At 37.8% G+C, this 21,084-nt stretch overlaps 1 protein-coding gene across 2 annotated transcripts in view; it reads left to right on the top strand.

The window, feature by feature from the left end:
* The window catches only part of STT3B (STT3 oligosaccharyltransferase complex catalytic subunit B), a 48,683-nt gene extending 28,756 nt beyond the window's left edge, over positions 1 to 19,927 (top strand). Inside the window, exons 6-16 of one of the 2 annotated variants that reach the window (XM_062603547.1) lie at positions 2,451 to 2,549; positions 3,676 to 3,822; positions 6,321 to 6,369; positions 7,885 to 8,039; positions 9,778 to 9,989; positions 10,783 to 10,970; positions 11,457 to 11,628; positions 13,875 to 14,048; positions 14,927 to 15,040; positions 16,095 to 16,307; positions 18,284 to 19,927. In XM_062603547.1, the coding sequence (XP_062459531.1) occupies positions 2,451 to 2,549; positions 3,676 to 3,822; positions 6,321 to 6,369; positions 7,885 to 8,039; positions 9,778 to 9,989; positions 10,783 to 10,970; positions 11,457 to 11,628; positions 13,875 to 14,048; positions 14,927 to 15,040; positions 16,095 to 16,307; positions 18,284 to 18,364 (1,604 nt within the window). In that variant the 3' untranslated portion in view covers positions 18,365 to 19,927. The remainder of the gene's footprint in view (positions 1 to 2,450; positions 2,550 to 3,675; positions 3,823 to 6,320; positions 6,370 to 7,884; positions 8,040 to 9,777; positions 9,990 to 10,782; positions 10,971 to 11,456; positions 11,629 to 13,874; positions 14,049 to 14,926; positions 15,041 to 16,094; positions 16,308 to 18,283) is intronic. The other variant, XM_062603548.1, reaches the window with a different exon arrangement.
* The last annotated feature ends 1,157 nt before the right edge of the window (positions 19,928 to 21,084 follow it).

Raw genomic sequence — 21,084 nt, forward strand, 5'->3', positions numbered from 1 at the left:
CTGATATGCCTGGCAGTGTAATTCACAATCGTTTAATGTGTAAAAAAATTCCAAGAATGTAAAGTTTTCCCCAATTTTAAAATATTTTATGACTTGCAGGCAGGTTAATTTATCAGCCAGGTAGCTTCAGACTCACTTGGCATCAAAGGTGTTCATGCAGCCTACATTTGAAAGCTTAAGCTGTGCTTTTTGTTTGTTTGTCTGTCTTGACAGCGGTCAGTATCTTTCATTCAGATATTACTAGCGTAATAGTTCAGAACAAGTCCTTGTAATTCCAGTTTATTAGCAGCGCTTATATAGGAAAATAACCTCTTTATTCAGATACAGGAACCATCAATACTGTTTTCTATTATTGTATTTAGAGTTTCTCATGCAGTTTATCATATGTTTAAAAAATAAATGGCTTTACATTTGGAAAGATACAGATACAGATTTCAGTCATGCTTGAACACTTGAGAGATTTGGTAATTTCACTTCAACTTGATTTTTTTTTTCCTCTACTTTTTTTTTTTAAGTTCTGTGTACTTTCTGATCGTTTAATAACAAAAACTTAAGGATCTTCCAGAATTAAAAACTTAATTTCTGTAATTCCTAGTTCTGTGTCTTGGATTTAATCATTAAATAATGAGCAGGGATATATTTATATCAGCTACTTCAGTTCTAAAACTTAAGATGGTGATTGTTTATTTCTGATGATTGCAATTCAGTAGTTAAAAGTATGCAGTAAAGTATTTGATTGTACTCTCTGGAGAAGTTTTTCAGTTGGTTCTTCCTGTATTCGCGCAGTGTACAGCAAATAAAACTGTGAAATGAGTTTATCCACAGAAGGTCAGAATGTTTTTGTTCCTGACCTAGTGCAAGTTATATCCATGGGAGCAGCTTGCAGAAATCAAAACTAAGTTCTTGATTTTGCAAAGACTGTACAACCAGTAGAACGTGAAGAAACATGGAAAGTTTATGATGATGTATCACCTTGATGTATCAAAGCTCCTAGAAAAAAATTGTTGATGTGTAAATTGCCAATTTTTTTGATACCAGGTAGACAGATGTGATAGCTGTTTGAAGGAAGTGGGAGTTAAGGGAAGAGGGGACACAGGAAAAGTAGTCATAGAAAATATAACAGTTGCAGGACCGGGCTTAAAAATGGTGATTTACTAGCAAATGTGAAATGCAGCCATTTATGCCAATCATTGAACTTCCACAAGATGGCAGTGTTGTAACATTTTCATCGTAGGGTAAATGGTTTATGTTGTAATTAATTCTTCAAAAAATGAGCTTCCTACAATAAAAACGTATTTCAGTGACATAAGAGAGCATGTATCAGTCGCTAGGCCAAGTAATGCCATATAGATGCTTGAAAGAATACACCAGAGAAGACAAGAAGTGGTTGGAAGTATCATCACAGTCACTTCTATGACTTTTGGAAATCATACAGTACCCTGGGAGCATAATCCCCCAGAGACACCACACAGGTGGTATGGAAACAATACCACTGGTAAATGGTGCACTCCCCAAACCTGTTCTCATGGAGGTTAGCAAAGGATTGTATGAGAACTGGAATCTCTTAATAGGATCAAGGCCATAACAAAGACAGTTGTTTACAGTTTGTAGGAGCATTTAAAAATCTGGGAGGTGGATTTTTACCATTTGCCACTGAAAGAACAAAACTTTATTTGGACTTTTAAGGTGGCTGGTTACTTCAAATGTATTCAAACTCATGGCTGTTCAGAACTGGCATTTCTCTCTTCTCTCCTCTTCTTCCTCCTGGAATACTGAGGACCAAAACCCTGTCAAAATAAAGTATATGAATCTTAGTGCATGCATAATAATAATTCATGATATTAATATTAATAATGTTCTTCTTCTCTACTTTTTGGAGGGTTATGCATCTCCATGGTTGATACAAATCCATTAATAAGTATGCTTAATATTAATTTTTAACTCTACTGCTTTTCAGTTTCTTGGCATGCATTCGCTTTCATATTAAAAAAAGAAGTGTACCTCCTAGTGTTTTCTAAATAGGTATAGACTCTGAAGAGGTTTTGCTTCTTTGAGTTCTCCTCATATAAAAGATTTCTTTAGTTATTATCTGAGAGCTCTTTCCCATCCATGATCCTCAAAAACAAGATGGGAAGAGAAAACTACTTCCAAACTTGAACATCTTAGGTAGATGGTTTGTTTCCCTCAGAGGAGACAAAACAGTGGAATTAGGAGCAATACTTTACTGCTTCCTCTAAAATTGTGTGCAGTAGACAGGTTTCTTCTAGTCAAAGGAGAAAAAAAAGAATTAGCATGGCTGACATATTTAGAATTATACCATTCTGTTTCAGCGTCACTGAAGTTGGTGGGAGGATGGACTCTACTATGAAACCAATGCATTTTAAAACACGGATTCATTTTCTTCCCACCTTTCTCTTCCTCCCTTCCCCACACTGTTTTTTTTTTCCTAGCATATAGCACTTTCTACATTGTGGGGTTAATATTATCGATGCAGATACCTTTTGTGGGATTCCAGCCAATTAGAACAAGTGAACACATGGCAGCTGCAGGTAAGAAAATTCAATGCCTGCTTCCAAACAGCCTGCTTAGCACAAGAAAACCTCAAGCCCATGCGCTTTGTTTCTTTGTATTTGGAAGAACACATATTAGCAAACCAAACTGTTAAAAAGAGGTACAGTTCAGTGTCTGTAAGGAAGTTTTCTTTCTAAGTGTCACGTTATCCTTCTTTGTGTGAGTTAATGGAAGTAAAATGTCTATAATGCAGTATCAGTTACACATTCTGACAAGCACTTACTTTACACATTGGTAATCTCTGCTGTTTTGCAATATAATGTTGCCTTCAAGCACTGGAAAGCATTCCTCATTGGTAAACACAGCTTTTACTGAGCAATTTGGGTTTAGAGTTGATAGGTTTTGTATTTTTTCAAAGCAGGTTAAATACAAATGACTTCAGTTACTAATCGGGAGACTGATTTTTAAATAACTAATTTCAAACTTGATTTTATTTTTTTTTTTTATTTCTTTAAGGTGATTTTTCAATAGTTGTTAACAGACATCCTGATTTCTTGACAGCAGTAATCTCTGCTGAGACTGATAGTTTTATGTTTAACTGCATACATTGTGTGTTATAGTTGAGGTTGTTAGATTCTTCAGGTTTTTTATGTGTAGTCACCAAAATGTATTTGGGACAGTAATTGGAATATCATTAAAATTTAGTAGAAAATATTTGTAAAAATGGAGATTCCCCCTGCCCCCAGCAATCTGAATATAGTAGAAAAAGTAAAGCTTATCAAACTATTTTTTGCATCTGAATGATTTTACATTTATTTAGTGAATAGAGTTGGTGTTTTTCTCTAGGTGTTCAGAACTAGTTCAACATTGCATTTGATTGCAAATTTGTTGTTAAATTGAAGAGACACCATACACTTGAGTTCTATTTTCTTTCTTCTGTCACCTACCCCTATTTAATTTGGGAATAAAGAGGTGGTGGGTATTGGAGCTCTTGATATAACAAGTAAAATATGTTTTAGAGAGTATTTTCTCTCATTGCAAGTTTCTGTCATTGCAAGAAAGTTTTTGTGTTTTTTGTTTTTTTTTCAGAAAGTGATTTTATACTAGTTTTTAGATTTGAGGGTGTACCTTAAGTTTTAAACAAAAACTTTCCTCTCTCTTTAGGTGTTTTTGCACTGCTGCAGGCCTATGCATTTTTGCAGTATCTGAGAGACAGATTAACAAAGCAAGAATTTCAGACATTGTTCTTCTTGGGTGTCTCATTAGCTGCTGGTATTGTATTCCTGAGTGTCATCTATTTGACATATACAGGTAAATAAAACAGGTAAAAACCCCACCCAACCAACAACCAACCAACCGAAAAACACTTTGTAACATCATTCCAATATTTTGGGTTTACCAACAATCCACATAACGATGTAAGGAGTAGGGAGGAACTAACTATAGCCAAAGTGTATTATGAAGATACCTATAGTTAATCTATTCAGAATAGCATTGATGGTCAGGGTCAGTCTGCTTACTGAGTACTTAAGTCTGATACCTGTAGGACTACAATTAATCTGTAAGATCTACTTAATTTCTGTGGTTCAGCCTCTGGTCTTTAAGCCAGTTCTACCCAATCTCACAGAAACAAGCTTGTCTTTGCATGGTTGCCATTCCCAAGTGCCTCACTGCCGTCTTCTGTGATACGCTTCCTTTGTGATCAACACTATACTTCCTTCTCCTGATGGGGAAAAATAAAAAAGCAATCTTATTTTCCTAGCTATGTGTTACCCTTGCTAAAATTGATTTCTCTTTGATTTAAATTGAATTATCTTAATATTATACCCAAATACTGTTCAGTTTTCTGAGGTTTTTTTAGAAAAAAAGGTTTCTTGAGGCATACTTGTTTTTATTTTAACTGACTTCTTTCTTGTACTTCTTTTTACCAGTGTTTCTGGTCTAAATTTTTTTGTGTTAGTTGTTTTAACATTTTGGACTGTTTAATAGCAGTTTCATTTTTGTTGGTTGTGATACCATTATTCCGAAAGAGTACTTAGCAGATCCCATTTGTTTGCATGTCTTACAGAGCCTGATGGTTTATGATTTGCTTTTCAGTACATATGAGCAAATCCTACTATACTTAGTAAAAGTTTTCAGACTGGCATAGCAAAACAAAATTCGGCTTCTAATCTCAGTGTGCAGCAGTGTGTTGCAGTTCTTAGGAAGTGTTGATTTCAACTTCTGAAATTCACTGGTCAGTATCACTGCTTCACCAAATGGAACAAATCTGGTTACCTCAGCTTCTGGTATGTGTGTGATTTGGGATTGTGACCATATCTAATCCCTCTCTATTCTCTTAATAGGGAAGGGTGCCCACATCCGGACCCTGTATCCCAGGTGCAACACCTGGAATAAGGGTTTGAGGTTCTGGATCAAAGTCATGCCTGCCATGAGGCATGTCAGACATTCTTTTCAATTTAGTATGTTTCACTGTTTGGGATGTTTTTACTTTTTACTAGCCACCAGCTGGACTCTCCTGATCCACTGAGTATTACTCTGAGGTTGTCAGGACAGTCAGTATTCAGCCTATCAAATGGTCTGCCTGTCCAGCCCATGCTTCTTCAGCTTATAATTGAGAAATGAGGAAAATGGTTCAAAAAGCATTTAATACTGTATTTCAGGAGGCTGTGCTCCATGATCTTTTCAGGGACTCGGGTTACTGGCCTGCAGTTTCCTCCATATTCCTCCTTGCCTATCCTAGAGGTGTAGCATCTGTCATTTTTTATCACCCTGGTAAAGATGGTTGGTAGCTGTCGTATTGGCAAACTCTTTGAGTACTCTCAGATGAATGCTATTTAATCTCATGGTTTGGATACCTCCAGAGAGGAACGTAATTCGTAGTTCCCCATCAGCTGGCAGCTCCTTCTTGTGCATGCTGTGGTCTGAGAGCAAGCTTCACTCCCGGCAGACTGAAGGGAAAAGTAATGTCTTGCTGTGAACATAAACCACAATATTTAAATGTCTAAACTAGATACTAAACTAAAACCTTCAGTCAGATTATGCTAATTTTAAATACCAGATAGGGGGAAGACTTGCTGTGTCATGCACAAAGGCTTACATAATCAATAAAAGGTTTTAACTTTATTTCCACTTGAGTGTATGTCTTCAGAGGGAGCTGAAACAACTGCAAGGGAAGTGGAAGTAAAATTTAAGATTAATCTTATTAATAACTTTTATAGTAATTTTTATCTTCCTCCTGATAACGATACTGTTTGTTTTCATCTTGCGATACTCAAGTATCTAGAAGCTTTGTTTTTTTAAATAAATATGTAAATCTTACCAGCACGCCTAGTAGCAGTTTTGTATTTCATGTCACATGTATATCCACTAGTAGAAAAACAATAGGAAACCAATGTTTCATAAGAGTATTAGTGGTTTGGCTATACATCGTTCCCAGTTTCCTGCTCAGGCATTTCAGAAAAATTAAATACTTTCTCACTGATTATGTGTTCTTATACTTCTTTACATAGTATAGGTTGCTATCTGTCATATTTCTTGAGAAGTATTTTATTTATTATTGTATTGCATTGATTTTTGAGGTGTGCTTGTCTTCATACTCAACATGTAGAATGTAAGAGTATGTTCTTCTAAAACTAGCTTTGCGGTTGGTAGACTTTATAGCCTGCCTAATGCAGTAGGTCTGGTTCACATATATTACATGGTCAGTGAAATTTCTTTGGGTTTGTGCTATAATTTGAGGGAGTAGTAAAATTACTGCATTTAAGTACCTAGGCAGCAAGAGGGTTTCTTTCCCTTCTCTTTTTCAGGTTATATTGCTCCCTGGAGTGGCAGATTTTATTCACTGTGGGACACTGGGTAAGTAAGGATAAAGGATATAAGGATTTCGATATCAATAGCATTCTACTGAAAATTAATAATATTTTGCTTTCCTCATCCTCAGATCGATTTAGTCTTTAATCAGTTATTTAAAGGGTATTTGTAGTAACCGTTTCATGATCTTTGCCACCACTTCACTAATTTGTCTGTTAAGGTTTTTGCTTCTTTGGAAGTCTTTGAATATGTACTGTATGTTTTTCTATATAGGATTGTAGTGCTACTCAGCATAAAATAACCAGAAGCTTTACCAACACTTGAGGACACATTTAAAACCTATTACAAGCCTTAAACTGAAACTGTTTTCATTGCACAACGTTGCACAAGATCACAATGATGTTGCACATATCTTGCATGTTACCTGTTTATTATGTTCCCACATCTGGTTTGTGTATACATATGTCTACTCTGACCAATTCTGGTTTATTTATGTGTGGTTTCATAGGTAAAAACCCATGTTAGTTTATCTTTTGGTTTACTTAACCTTTAAAAGTTCTTTAGCCAGCCAGGCAATAAAACTGAAGATGTTTTTCTCAGATAAATATATTTAAGGTGAAATTCAATGAGTAGACTTAAAAAAAAATAATTCAAAGCAGGGATACAAACTTCTGCAGTTCTGATTTTTTTCAAAGAAAAGTCCAGCTCATTCAGGCTTCTGTACCAAGTCTGTAATACATGTAGTGGAATAGATATCAGTAAAGAAGTGTCTATATATATGTATATATAAGCATTAAACTTTTGAGGGCTTGTCTACATTAGAAAACCAGATTGTGTTAAAACTTACAATGCAGTTTTGAATGAGAACTAGATCTCGGTGAAGACAAGGATATATGTTCGATACCTCACCATTCCATCATGTAGCACCTCAGAATAGGTCTATATATGTGTTTGTCTTTAATTACAGAACACAGTTTTGTCCTTGTCTGCACTGAGTGCTTGACATGTTGTTTAGCTGATATGTATTTTGCAAGTGTAGACAAGGCCTGATTTTTATTTTTTTTCCAGCATCTGAAAGAATGGGGGGGCTTCACACACTGTAGTTGGTCTGGTATTAAATACTGAACTTTCTGTACTAATAATATGAAGGTATTCTGTGTAGAGGAGAATTTTTGAAATACAGTATTGAAAATCTGGGATACTTACTGGCATGGATGATTATCTCTTCAAAATGTAATGATGCGGCCTCCCTACCTGCCTGTTATCATTTTGGTGAATTTGGCTTCATATTTAGCTGTAATAAAACATCCATAATTTTCACTGTCTTAAGTAGTATGGAAATAATCCTTTATATTGGTGTTTAAATAACCCTATACACCAAATACTTCCTAAATAGGGTAAGACCTGGGGAAGTTTTATCAGATTTCTGCTGAATAGAGCACTTGCCATTTTAACTTGAAATGCTTCCTTTGCAATGAGTTTCAGAATTTTCCTAATGTTTACAAGTTTTAATAATTTTATCTTTTCAAAATAATTTGAACTGAATTTTTTTTAAAAAAGGTATGCGAAAATTCACATCCCGATCATTGCCTCTGTGTCTGAGCATCAGCCTACAACATGGGTTTCCTTCTTTTTTGATCTGCATATTCTCGTGTGTACTTTCCCAGCAGGGCTGTGGTTCTGTATCAAAAACATCAATGATGAAAGAGTCTTTGGTAAGAGAAAATGTTTTAAAAATTATTTTGAAAAAATCTTGCCTTCAGCTTGATTCTGTGTTGTATTTGTTTGCGCAAAGCTGGTACGTGGCTTGTTCTAAGTGATGTGCTTAAAGTTGATGATTGAAAGTTATCTGCACCCAGTAGTATTTAAAACCATTTATAAAAATGCTGAGATGGGTGAAACGGTGATGAAGTGTCGTCCCAAGAGTGTGGGATCAAGGTATTTGTTGGTATGGTTCTGTTCTGCAACTGGAGCTGCATGCTCTTCCACATGCTGTTCTTCAAAATGTGCATCTGGCTACAGTGCCACAGCACAGTTCGGCCAGATGAACAACTCAGTGCAAAGGGAAGGTCCCTATCCTGCACAAGCTTCAAGGCAGCCGACCCTTCCATGGGTGTTTGGCACTCATCCCTGTACAGATGATAATTCCAAATGCCTTTTCTTTCCAGATTTTTTTGCTATCTTAAAGAATGGAATCACTTGCTGTGGAACAAGTGCTAGATAGGGCACAAGCCTAAGCAAGAGGTGTGGGGTCTCCCTGTGTCACTGGCAGCAAATTGCTTGTTTCTACAAAGCTGTACTGTGAAAGCAGACTTTTAAGATTATGAATGAGGCTTATAGGGATGTGATTTGGAGTTGTAGCCCATATGGAGGAGTGAAGAACACACGGGCCTTGGGCTTTTACAGGGCCAGGAGGTTCCAGACTAAAATAGCTGTCTCTTAAGTTTACCTAGGAGGTATGTGGGCAGTGGGAAAGTTTACATAGTTAAATCCAGTGACTGGAGCGTTCTGCAGTCTGTGGCTTACAGTGTGTCCTTGTCAACAAGACTAGTGCTGGGCAACTAACTGCCAGCCTCTACTGCTGCATCATCCATTTAAGTCAGCATAAAGAGATCTATGAATGAGAATGGAGAGCCATACTACTTCACTATAAAGTAAAAAATATTTATGTAATGTAATCTAGTAAAGCAGTGTCCTTTGGTTGCCATGGCAAGTCTTTCACAAAAGTGTATTGTTAAACTGTAGCAGACAAGGAATAACCACCTGAATGATAGATGTTCCTGACCAGTGTATACAGGTTTGCTTGTTTGGGCTTTTTTTTCCTTCTAAGAAAAGTGTTCTGAATATTCTCTATTATTCTGAAAATCTTATTTGGGGGGTGAAGGGGAGCCACAGAGCAGAGATAATATCATTCAGGAAAAGTTCCTTCAGAATAGGGCTCACAATATTGTATTCTTTGTCTGTATGGAATTACAATGTAGACAAGCCCCCAATTTGTCCACCAGTATCTCTAACTTAAATTAGTATTTGATATTTACAAGAAATTCTAACACTTCCTTTTGTTTTTTGAGTTCCAATAACTTGTTTGGTCTAGAGCTGCTTGACTTTTTTAATCAAATGAAGCTACCTGTTATTCCAGTAGTAATTTTGGTGTGTGCTATTAAATTTCACTAATAATGTATCTTCTGACACATTGTTAATGAATATGAAAGTGGAGTTGTGTATTGTTAACAGTTCTCAGGATGAACTTCAAGAAGGATTTGAGGTTTAAAAGGGATAAACATTAATTGAACTCTATCTGTAAATTAAAAAAGCCATGAAATGCAAGATGTGTACTCAAGTCTGTACACACAGATGCTCAGCCCGCTCCAGAAGTAGTTTTATGGAGAGCATGTGTGTGTGCATTGGGAGTGTTATTTTCTAAATGTCATCAGTAGATTTGTTTCTTCACAGTTGCTCTCTATGCAATCAGCGCTGTTTACTTTGCTGGTGTGATGGTTCGGCTGATGCTTACTTTGACTCCAGTGGTCTGTATGCTGTCTGCAATTGCTTTCTCCAATGTTTTTGAGCGATATTTGGGTGATGATATGAAGAGGGAAAATCCACCAATAGAGGACAGCAGTGATGAGGATGACAAAAGGAATCCTGGCAACTTGTATGATAAGGTGAGTGGATGGAACAAAAGTTGGAAGTCAGAAAACAGCTTGTTTTTACTACTTCCCCTCCCCCCCCCCCATCTTTGGTCAGAATATTTTAAATGCCACTAAAGGTTTGAATCACTAGCATTCAAATTCAGAGCAAGTACTGATGTTATTAAATAAGGTGTAACTGATGTCCTGAAAAAACATCCATGTCAGTGTAGAAGCAGTTCCTCCCAGCGTGATCAGTTGGTGAGCCTAAAGGCAGTGTACAGGGTTGACCCAACTTCCTACAGGAGCAATGACAGTTGCTCACTCTCCTTAACTAGCTATAGCAGTTCTTTCTCACTGAATGTTTCCCTCTTGTATTTCCTCTTAAGACATGGTGAAGTTGAAAAATACTGTATTTTATGAAAAAGTGTTTCTGTTCATAAACTTGCATACTTTCTTCATCATGAAGAAACTGCTGTTAGCTACTGATTATTTTACCTCTTAGGCTTTGTTATACTGACCCTGACCATGCATGAGCTTTGGGTTTCTCCTTTTTCCTCACAGTACATATCTGTGCATTTGTTTTCCACCCTGCCCTATAAAAGGACATCAGCATACAGCCAAACCAAGGAAGTCATGCATTGACCTTCACATAATAGAGCTTTTTTCTTCTGAAAGAGGCTTTCAAGGAATTACCCATTTCTACAAGTTGCTAGCTTTCTAGTATCCTGTAGCATTTATGTGGTGCATGTGGTTGAAGAAAAAGGCATGGGTTCACCTGTCAGGGGTAATACCAGTTACCATAACAGATATATTTGTGTTTGTGTAGGCAGGCAAAGTGAGAAAACATGTATCTGAACAGGAAAAAACAGAAGAAGGACTGGGTCCCAATATCAAAAACATTGTTACTATGCTGATGCTGATGTTGTTGATGATGTTTGCTGTTCACTGTACCTGGGTAACTAGCAATGCATACTCCAGCCCCAGCGTTGTTCTCGCTTCCTATAACCATGATGGGTAAGTAAGGTCTGCAGGTCTGCAAATAATTCTCTTTGTGTTAGCAATTTGCTGTACCTTCTTCCTGTTATATCCTTGCAGAGTTGTCACCTGAATAAAAAATTGTTAATACTCTAATTTTAAAAAAGGTGCATCTTCTGGAATATTTAATGTAAATCAATTGTAGAACAGTTAGGGCTGGAAAGGACCTTTTAATACATAAAAATAATCCTATCAAAAGCCAATAAACATAATGGTTAAAAAAAGCTCGAGTCAACTGGGAAAATGTTTTATGGCTGTAAATGCATTTAGTCACATCTTCAAAAGTAGTTTAGCTTCTGGCTGCTCAGCTGTCATTGGGTTCAAGCTTACGACTGCTCATGACTTAATTGCTCAAAGGGAGCCAAATGCATAAGAAAACCTTATTTGTGAGCCCGTATTTGTCATGGTGCAGTTAGTTTGTTGCTAGTATTTGTACTGATGTGAATAAAATTAACTGTTTTCCAGCACTCGGAATATCCTAGATGACTTCAGAGAAGCATACTACTGGCTGAGACAAAACACAGACGAGCACGCTAGAGTGATGTCATGGTGGGACTATGGCTATCAGATAGCAGGAATGGCTAACCGGACAACCTTGGTTGATAACAACACTTGGAACAACAGCCACATAGCCCTGGTAAGCGTGGCAGTTTTCTATGGAGTGAAAACACCAAAATGTTTAAATTGCAGTCAAGTATGAAATTGTATCTTGATAGATAGATAGTATTACATTAAGGAAAAATTCCATAGAGTGGGAAACACAGAGGTGGAGGGAACTGTATTTTTTTACATTTACTAGAACTAGAGTATAAACTGTTTCAGGGCTGGAAGGGATTGATTTTTGCTTTGGAGTTTCCATTTTGTCTAGTTGTAAAGTTTTCAAAACTTCTACTTTGGTTTCTCTTCTTTCTTTGTGGGAGGATAGACAAAAGCTAATGTAACCATTCCCCTTGTGATTAGTGCTACGACAGCTTATTTGTACCACTACTTTACTGGCACTATTCAAATAGGGATCATTTCAGTTCAATAAGGTCTTTGCTGGCTGCATTTTGGAATAGTATGTGAAAGCTGGCCGCATGAAGTTGCAAATTTTCAGGCATCTTGGAAGTGTTGCAGATTTGATGCTATTCTGTCTTCTCAAATTTGCAGTTAGACCCAACATCTAATTTCTTTCTCTTCTGAACAGTAAGTTTAAGCTTTGTGCATGTGCTTAAAAGTAGGGTATGAACACTGCCTATGGTTACAGGGGCACCACCTTGGGCAACTTAAACTTTTTTCAGAAACAAAAAAATGCTCTATTATTGTAGTTGGGCTGCAGTCTTTCTAGGTGGTGTGTCACTGTGACATCAGTCATCAGTGGCTGTTTCTTCCAGGTAGATTGATATGCTGCATGGGCAGAATGGTAGAAGGGCTTGAGGAATGTAGTTGGGTGGTTTGTCTTGTGTCAGCAGCTAGTACAACAATTAAACAGACTTGGTCTGCAGACAAGCAGCATTCCAAATCAACAAATTAATCAATCTGTGCTTTGGAGAATACAAAATCCTGGAAAAAATGTGTTGTGGAAGGAGGGATCACGTTTACATGCTTTTGTAAGGGCAGAGAACTCACATCAGCTGAAAGCAAGCTTGGTAAATTGTACTGTTAGTGCTAATATTGGTCAACGCACTTTTTTCTTACTTCGGTTGTTGACCTGACAGCATTAAGTATGTTTCGATGGAGATCCAACTCTGATAGTTCTATGTGCCTCTCTCTTCTATGCATGGTAGAATTGCACATACTATATTTAAACCCACAATCTGTGGGTGTCCCTGCAGGACAAGGTGTGTTATGTGAACAGAGAAACTGTGGGAGTCATCTGTATTGCTTAGGCGCAGTAACCATACACACTGCAGCAATTAGCAGTGATGGGCTTTAATGAAGAATTCTCTCCAGCTGATGCTGTCAGGTTCCATTTCAGAATGAATGGGTGGGCCCAAGCAACAAATGTGTATTGTGGCAAATACCTGAACTTTTATGCTCTAAATGAGGCGAGCGCCAGAGATGTGTCCAGATGACTTCCTCCTGAACAGAAGTGGAAATCTGCCAAATAACTTCACATTGATTAGGATAATGGCCAACAACCTGAGGTTCTCACTGGTTTTGACAGATTGCAGCCTAAATTTAGTGTTTCCGAATTATACTCGTAACTGAATGTTACCAGTTTGGATGGAATATTATTGTAGTTACTTCCTTTTACTACAGCAATACATTATAACACCTTAAGTACAAGAGCTTCAGTAGCAAACGGAACTACTGAACTGGAAGCCAGTTACTGATCTAAGTGAACTTTTAAGTGTGGCAAGTGACCAGTGTGGAAGAGATTCTGGATACAGCTTTGGAAAGTGTTTCAAGGCTAAAACTGTATTATGCTTTTAACTTAAGGATGTCTCTATTCTGACATTTACTGTGTAAATTTACCTTGAATTCAGTGCTACCATGTACCATGCTGCATGGCTGAGTTGTTAGTGAAGGATGGAGCTCAGGAAAAAATAGACAAAACAAGAAGTTACTAACATTTCACATTTGGCTGTGTTTACAGCTTTGAAAGTAATTTTTAATTAGTTATTTTCTGCCACATTTAAGTTTGTGGCGATACAGCCATGGCTTGAAAAACCTTGCCACAAAAGGAAAACCCTTATCAACAGGCAGCAGTCCTCTTGCAGAGGAGAAAATATTTTCAGTTCAGGTTGGGCTTTTGAGTTTCTACATATTCACACTGAGTTTTCTTTCTCTAGAATGGAGATGTTGGCAAGTATGTATCCTTGGGCTGTGGTCTCTCAAGTATTGACCTGTGGATCTGTTTGATAGGCAGCTGGTGTTTAAGATATTTTTTCTGTGGTACAGGTGGGAAAGGCAATGTCATCAAATGAGTCAGCAGCATACGAGATCATGAGGAGCCTGGATGTGGATTATGTTTTGATTATTTTTGGTGGTGTCATTGGCTACTCTGGCGATGATATTAATAAGTTCTTGTGGATGGTGAGAATAGCAGAGGGGGAACATCCCAAAGATATTCGGGTAAGTGGAGGGCAATCTCTACTACTTATTTTATTTGAAAAAACGTGTTATGGGTTGTTTCCCTAGAACAGTAGGAGTGCAGAGGCCTGTAGCCCAGTTTCTTTCAATATTTATGCTTTTGAAAGGTCAGTAACTTCAAAAGCTTTTCACTTGTTTTTTTGCATGTTACTAAGAAGTACAGGGTATCTTGTAATTCTTGTGTGTGTGAGCCTCACTGCACCATCATACCTTAAAAAAGCAGGAGTGTTCAGACTGTTTGCATAGTTGGCATTGCAAATGCCTTCAAACTCTGTAATAGTTGACAAAGTGTTAATACTGACTCACGTAGAGTTTAAGTTATTCAGACATCTGGGAGATTGCAGAAGTCTGTGGTAATACTTTCTTAAGCCTAACAAAAACTTCTAGATATTGAGCACAGGCTTAAGGGAGTAGCCTGTGTGCATAGTTTTATCTTGTACTGAGGATAAAAATGGCAGAATTTTTGTGTTTAAACACAGTGCACATACATTGCAGACCTCCTATATTAACAATACAGTGCTTTTCACCTTTCTGAAGAATAATTGTGATTGATCGGTTTTCCAGTAACTGCTTACTGTATAGTATTATTGTGCTGGTACCCATTTTGTCATGGATTTAGGAAGATTGGTCTGTTGGGGTCTGGGTTTACAAACAGGTAGTTTGTAACTGTTTTACTTTTAATGACCACCATCATTTTCTGTTTTAAGACCTAGCTTAAATCAGCTTTAAAACTGTAAGTCAGTTTAGATTCTTTATAAAGTTTGGTTTTTGGTTTTTTTTTTTCAGAGAAGAAAATGAAGAATGACTTTGATAGGAGTTCAGTTTATATCGACTCTTTGTATTTTCTTTTCTTTTTAAAGGAAAGCGATTACTTTACCCCTCAGGGAGAATTCCGGGTAGACAAGGCAGGTTCTCCAACCTTGCTGAACTGCCTCATGTATAAAATGTCCTATTACAGATTTGGAGAGATGCAGGTCAGTGCTACAATTTCTGTTGGATCTTAATTGAAATGTGAGAAAAGAAATGTTATTTTGATGTATTTTCAGTCTTCTAGATTGAGTGTTGCTTATAGTAGTAGAATCAGAGGCAAGAGTCAGCTCGTCAAATTAAAACACATCTAGGCATGGTCTACTGTGTATAACGGTAAAGAAAAAAGCCTTTCTGCTCTTAACCTACACATGTACTTGACTTTTTGCTGTCCTTGACACTGCCCCAGATGAGCATCTTAATTCTGCTATGCAGTGTGTTTGCTAAAGCATTAACTAACTGTTACGTTTTAGAGAGCTTTAGATTTGGGGTTTTGTAGTAGTAGCACAGAAGTAGAACTGCTAATTGACTATTTAATACCTGTCAGAAACTACTGACAAGTAGTTTCTCTACATGTATTTCTATACAAGTCACATCAGTGTATTAAACAACACTACCCTTACTTACTTAAGGGCATAATTCTCAGAGCATTCATTCCCCTTTAGGATCATCAAGCACATGTATGTAGCTAAGTCCACCATGTTTGCTTTTTTCCCAAGTGCCCTGCATTCTGATGAGCACAAGAATCCTTTATTCAGCTAAGACTGAGGCCAGTGGATCTGATTTGTAAGATGGGGTGGAGAGTTGGGGTGTGTGTCAGATCTAACTCATAAATATGAGCTATTTCTACCTTGTATGGAAAACCATTAAAGTACAAATTATTGCACTGTCAGCGAAAAGGAGCAGCTACGCTAAAAAAGGCACTACAGGCTGCTGCATCTCAGACTTCCACCGAGTAGTTCCATGTCTGAAAGCAAACATGATATTTCTGTTGACACATTAAGGACATGTATAGGAGTGAGAAAGAATTTGTCTCTTTCTCAGCTGTGAAAAGGAACTGACAGGTTTTTTTCTGTATAGTAATAATCAGTGCAAGAGAAGGTGTTCTTTGACTAGACCAGCTGAAAGCACTCCCTTGTGGTATGACATACTATGGTTTGCAGGGATGGGTGGTTTAGGTTTTGTCTCATTTGAACTAATATGCAACTTCCATTTTTATAGCTGGATTTTCGGACACCCCCAGGATTCGATCGTACACGCAATGCCGAGATAGGCAACAAAGACATTAAATTTAAGCATCTGGAGGAAGCCTTTACCTCAGAGCACTGGCTTGTTAGAATATACAAGGTGAAACAGCTAGACAACAGAGAGACATTGGATCATAAACCTAGAGTAACCAGCACTGTACCGAAACAGAAGTATTTGTCAAAGAAGGTGGGTTCCTAGTGAAGTAACTGAAAGGGGTCAGGAGGCAGCAGTTTAACAGTGAATCACATAGCTGGTGAATTATGTATTTCCACTAGCCAGAATGTTATGGATACTGTTCATGTTAGTGTCCAATATCAGACCTGCCTGCTGGTAATAATTGTTAATTTACTGTCTGCTTAACTTAAAAGCATGTGAAGACACAAGGCTAGATTTTTTTTTAGGCAGAATGCTAACTGGAAGTAGAGTGTGTCACTGGCTGTTACAACTCTTAAGTCTTCATGTAACTGGAAGTATAATCTCTGAAGTACATCAGTTCATGTTTCAGTAACTATGGCTCACTAAGTAAATAATGTGGAAGTTGCTTTCTGACTTTGTTTGAAAGTAGTGATGCCTAGAAGTTTAAAAACGGCAATTTTGTATGAAATACATTAAATATGAAAATTTTGTTGATGGAATTTTAGTGTCTGGCTGCTTACTCTTTGAAGTCATCTTCATGGCGTTTTAAAACGGTCCTAGCTGTGGTGTGCTACCTTAGCCTATTAAGAAAGATGTGTTACCAGGGGAGCTGGGGAGACTCCTAGGAGCCCAGCCCTCTCCTCCACAACATCTCTTCTCTATATGCTCAAATACATAGTGCAAAAGGAATTCCAGAATCTTGTCAGAAACAACTGTATAACAAATTAAGTTAGTGCAGGCTGTAAACTTACACTGTCCTGGAAATACAGGTAAAGAATGTTAGAGGGTAAAGGTGTTCGGTTTCACAATTTAGTGGAAGGTCATACAATAAGGTGTTTGGGAGTTGCCTCTGAAGCTGGGCTTCCCTTGAAAGAGAATTATAAGCTTTACTGTGCCTGTCATACACTTCCCGTGTAAACTTTGATCTTAAGTGACAAGCAAGGCTATACTTGCTCATGACAGATGCATTGACCCCACTTAAGCTATGGATATGTTGGTTCTCTGTCTAAAGCCAGGATAAAAGCTGGTGCAAATTCTGATCTGTAACCAACTCTTGTAATACAAACTGGCTGTACTTCCAAGAAATCTGAGAACCACCAAAAAATGGGGGGTGAATGTCTAAACAGGGACTTACTTACATGCGTTGAGGACTCTCTAGTAGCCACAGGTTTTCAGCAATTGCTTCTTTACTGGAAATTCAGTACCGGGAATCTCCTCTCTTCCATGTTAGGAATAACAGTGTTCAAGCTCAGAGATAACTCTCATGCAGTATCAGACATACTGTATCTGTCTTACTTTATAGTAATAGTGCTGCTGTTGTTATTAAAAGTTTTAATGAATTGACAGAGCCTGCTGGTAAACATAGCCAAGTGCAGCAAGTGTGGGAGCTGCCTACCTGTCTGATTTGCACAAGGCATGTTGAATGTACAATTCCACCTGCCACAAACTAACTCTATTTATAGAACTTGGAAGTGTTACCTAACACTGACATTAATGCTTCCCCCCATTACTGTCTTAAAATACCTAAAATATGCTGATAAAGACACATGAAAGCACTAAGTAGCCTACAGACCATTGGCAGAGGATTAGAGACTAAAATGTGATTATTCGGTTTTCTCTTACTTTTGAAAAATGCTGCTTTGAGTAAATATGTCTGTCGTTGTGCTAACTTCTGAGAGAATCAAATACTGCAAAAGATGGAAGAAGGTTTTTCCAAACACAACCACCACTCTGCTTTTTGGGTGTATTAGGGCTTTATCATGTTGGCTAATTATTAATTTCTGCCTCAGCACAAGCTTTGAAAACAGTTCTATAGATCTGGTAGACAGGGCTTGCAAAAAGCAAAGGCCGGGCATGAATTAACAATCCCCATTTTAAAAATAACAACTGGATAATATACCTAATTGAGGGTTTACCATCCAAGCTCTTTAAAATCAGTCTAAAGATCAGGCACTGAAATGCACAGCATTAAACCGCGGTCAAGACTAAATCATTAACTAATACATTTTATTCTGTTTTCTTTTTAGACCTCCAAAAGGAAGCGTGGCTACATTAAGAATAAACTAATTTTAAAGAAAGGCAAGAGACCCAACAGGAAGACAGTTTAAATATACTGTTCAGATTGCTAATACGAAGCAGTTGTCCTTGAGATAACCAGTCTTTGCCTTTAGCTTGAGTCATGTTTCACAGCAACATGAGGGTACAGAACCATCATTGGTCCAGATTATTGTACAAAATTTTCAGGCAATGTCTGATTAAAAATATTGGCTTATTGAGAACAGCTGTTTTAGATCTGTAATGTGAAGCAGGACAGAGCTGCTATCCAAAGCTAGCAGCATTTTTTTTTTTTATTGGTACATATTACCCTTCAAATCTATTGAGAATTTGGACTGACTTTACCAAAGATGGTCCTTGGCACATGCATACTTACCAGTCTTTTTTGGAAAACACTGTTCAGCTGAATAGCAGCAGTACATGAACTGGAATGGTGAAATCTAAAAATTTTCAACAATCAAGAGGAAGCAGAGCTCTCTAAAAATCAGACTTTCAAAATGAGTTGCTCCAATGATTACTTTTCACTGGTTTCTTTCAATATCCTTTTACTGTTGCTGCAGGCTGGGTTTGAGCTGGAGCATGAGCAGCAAAGCTGCAGTTTTCACCAGAGCTGACAATTGGATGCTAGTTTCAATTGGCCAGGCTGCTTTTGTTTAACGTGGGATCACAGTATCACTGCCTTACACCATCACTTCTAAGGTAGACAAGGTATCTTATACACTGTAGCTACAAGGGCTAAATTTGTATCCTCCCAAAAAATCTGAAACGACAGTAATGAATGCGATAGTGACACGCAGCTCACTGAGCACCACATCATGGCTGGTGCTTCACAACAGAAATTAAACCTGGTCTAGGTAAATGTTTACATTGGTAAAACAAGCATAGTCTGTGTAATGGGGAAAGGGAAAAGAAAGGCTGACAGGTACACAACCCCCTTTCTGTGGCTATCGGAGAGGATCTGCAGACCTCTTCCCCCCTCATTGCCTCAAGTTTTTCTGGAGATCTATTTGCATTTTTATTTAGAGTGCTTAAATCAATTGAAGAAATTCCTGCTATAGTGCTATTTGCTTTGTCTGTCTTTTATACTGTATTTTTTTGGTTGGGGTTTTGGTTTTTTTTTTTTAATTGGTGAAAACTGTCAGATGAAATGCACTAAATATAAATGGAGACTGAATATGTTCACTTTCCAGCTACAGGAAAACTTTATAGAGACTTGAAATTTTTCTTTAATTAAAATGAAAGGGTTTTGCTGTTTGTTTTCCTGCCACAGGATTAACTTTTTATAGAAACAAAACTTACTTACATCAGTCACTTGATGTAAAATGCAGAATAGTATGTACCTTTCATGAAGAAAATATAAATTTACAGTGTTCTGTGAGAATGTTACTGCTGACTTCTTTCCCGAGGTGTAGTATTTTTTTTTTGATTTATGAACTCATTTTTGACTCCAGTGGTTTATATAGACCAATTATACAGCTGCAACATTTTCACAAAGGTAATTAAATCTGGATTTCTGGCCCCCTGGCGTTTGGAGATTTCATTTTATTGCTTTAAAGCTCAGTGCAGACCAGTTGTTGACTATAGGGGAAAATAAAGTTAATTCAAGTTTTGTGTTACGGGTGTTGTGTCAGTTTTGTTGATTAACTTGGTAACATGTTGCTTATAGTCCTAGTTATGAATTCAGTTGTGCAAACTCCAGAATGCAAATCTGCTGACCTGGTGAAGGTGCCGTAATGCAGCCACAGCAGCTACTTAACATCCTTCCAGCTTAAATCTATTAAGCCACACGCAAGGCCTCTGCTGTACAGCGGCTGTACTCCTGTGAAGAGCAGCAACCATCTCTCCCAAACACACAGTGGTGCAGTGAGTCCTTCCAGCCACCTGGAGCAGCTCAAGCTGTCTCAGTTGCTTACCCACATGGAGAAGGAGAGGTGATGATGGGGTGCACTATTTGTCATAGCTTGCCTTTTCCACACAGATCTGCATCCTGCCCCCTCACCACTGGTAAAACATAAAGTGATCCAACATTTGGAAGAACAGCTGAAAGGCAAGAGAATAGGTGCTGCTGGCCAGTCTCTGGTTTGGCAGTAACTCAGCCTTGGTTTAAAAAAAGGAAGAATGAGGTTGCCCTCCCTCCACTTACAAAGATGTAAAGGTATCTTTACAGTTGGGTCACAATGGTTTCCATCTTAGCTGACAGTTCTCTTTAATAGAGCAGAACTAAGTGAATCCTGTCAACTTTTATAGTGTTTTTAAAGCTACATGAAAGAAAAATAAGCTTAACTTAAACAAGAGGAATCTGAGCTAGCCTGGGCCTAAAGTTGTCTACCACTTACCTGAGCTTACTGAACTTAAGGTTGACTTCAGGACTTCAGCTGACTTCTACCTCTTCTCTCCAAGAACTGGACCACACTTCTTTTCCAGCCAAGAAAGCTAGCATCTTGCATTATTGGCAAACATGGTCTGTACCAGTTCATTTCCTTAAGTTACAGCCATCCTTTCTTTGTTCTGTTAGGTTGAATTCTGAAGATCTTGAGGCATAACTGCCACAAAACAGTAAAATTCAAGGTAAAAACCTTTAAAAAAAAAATGGTTAAGCCAGGCTCTGGTCTCCAGTTGCTAAGGGACTAAAACTGCAAGTGTCCAGAAGCCAGGACTGCATAAGGTCTGTATCACTCAATCATTACTGTTGAAAGCCATGAGGGCAGAAGGCACTATTGATAATCCCAGGAGAAACTGACTTGTGGAAGTAATTCCATAATGGAGGGGGAGA

The sequence above is a fragment of the Pezoporus occidentalis genome, unplaced genomic scaffold (genome assembly GCF_034315485.1).
Source record: "Pezoporus occidentalis ecotype Australia unplaced genomic scaffold, CSIRO_AGI_Poc_V1 ctg80, whole genome shotgun sequence".
NCBI lineage: Eukaryota > Metazoa > Chordata > Aves > Psittaciformes > Psittacidae > Pezoporus > Pezoporus occidentalis.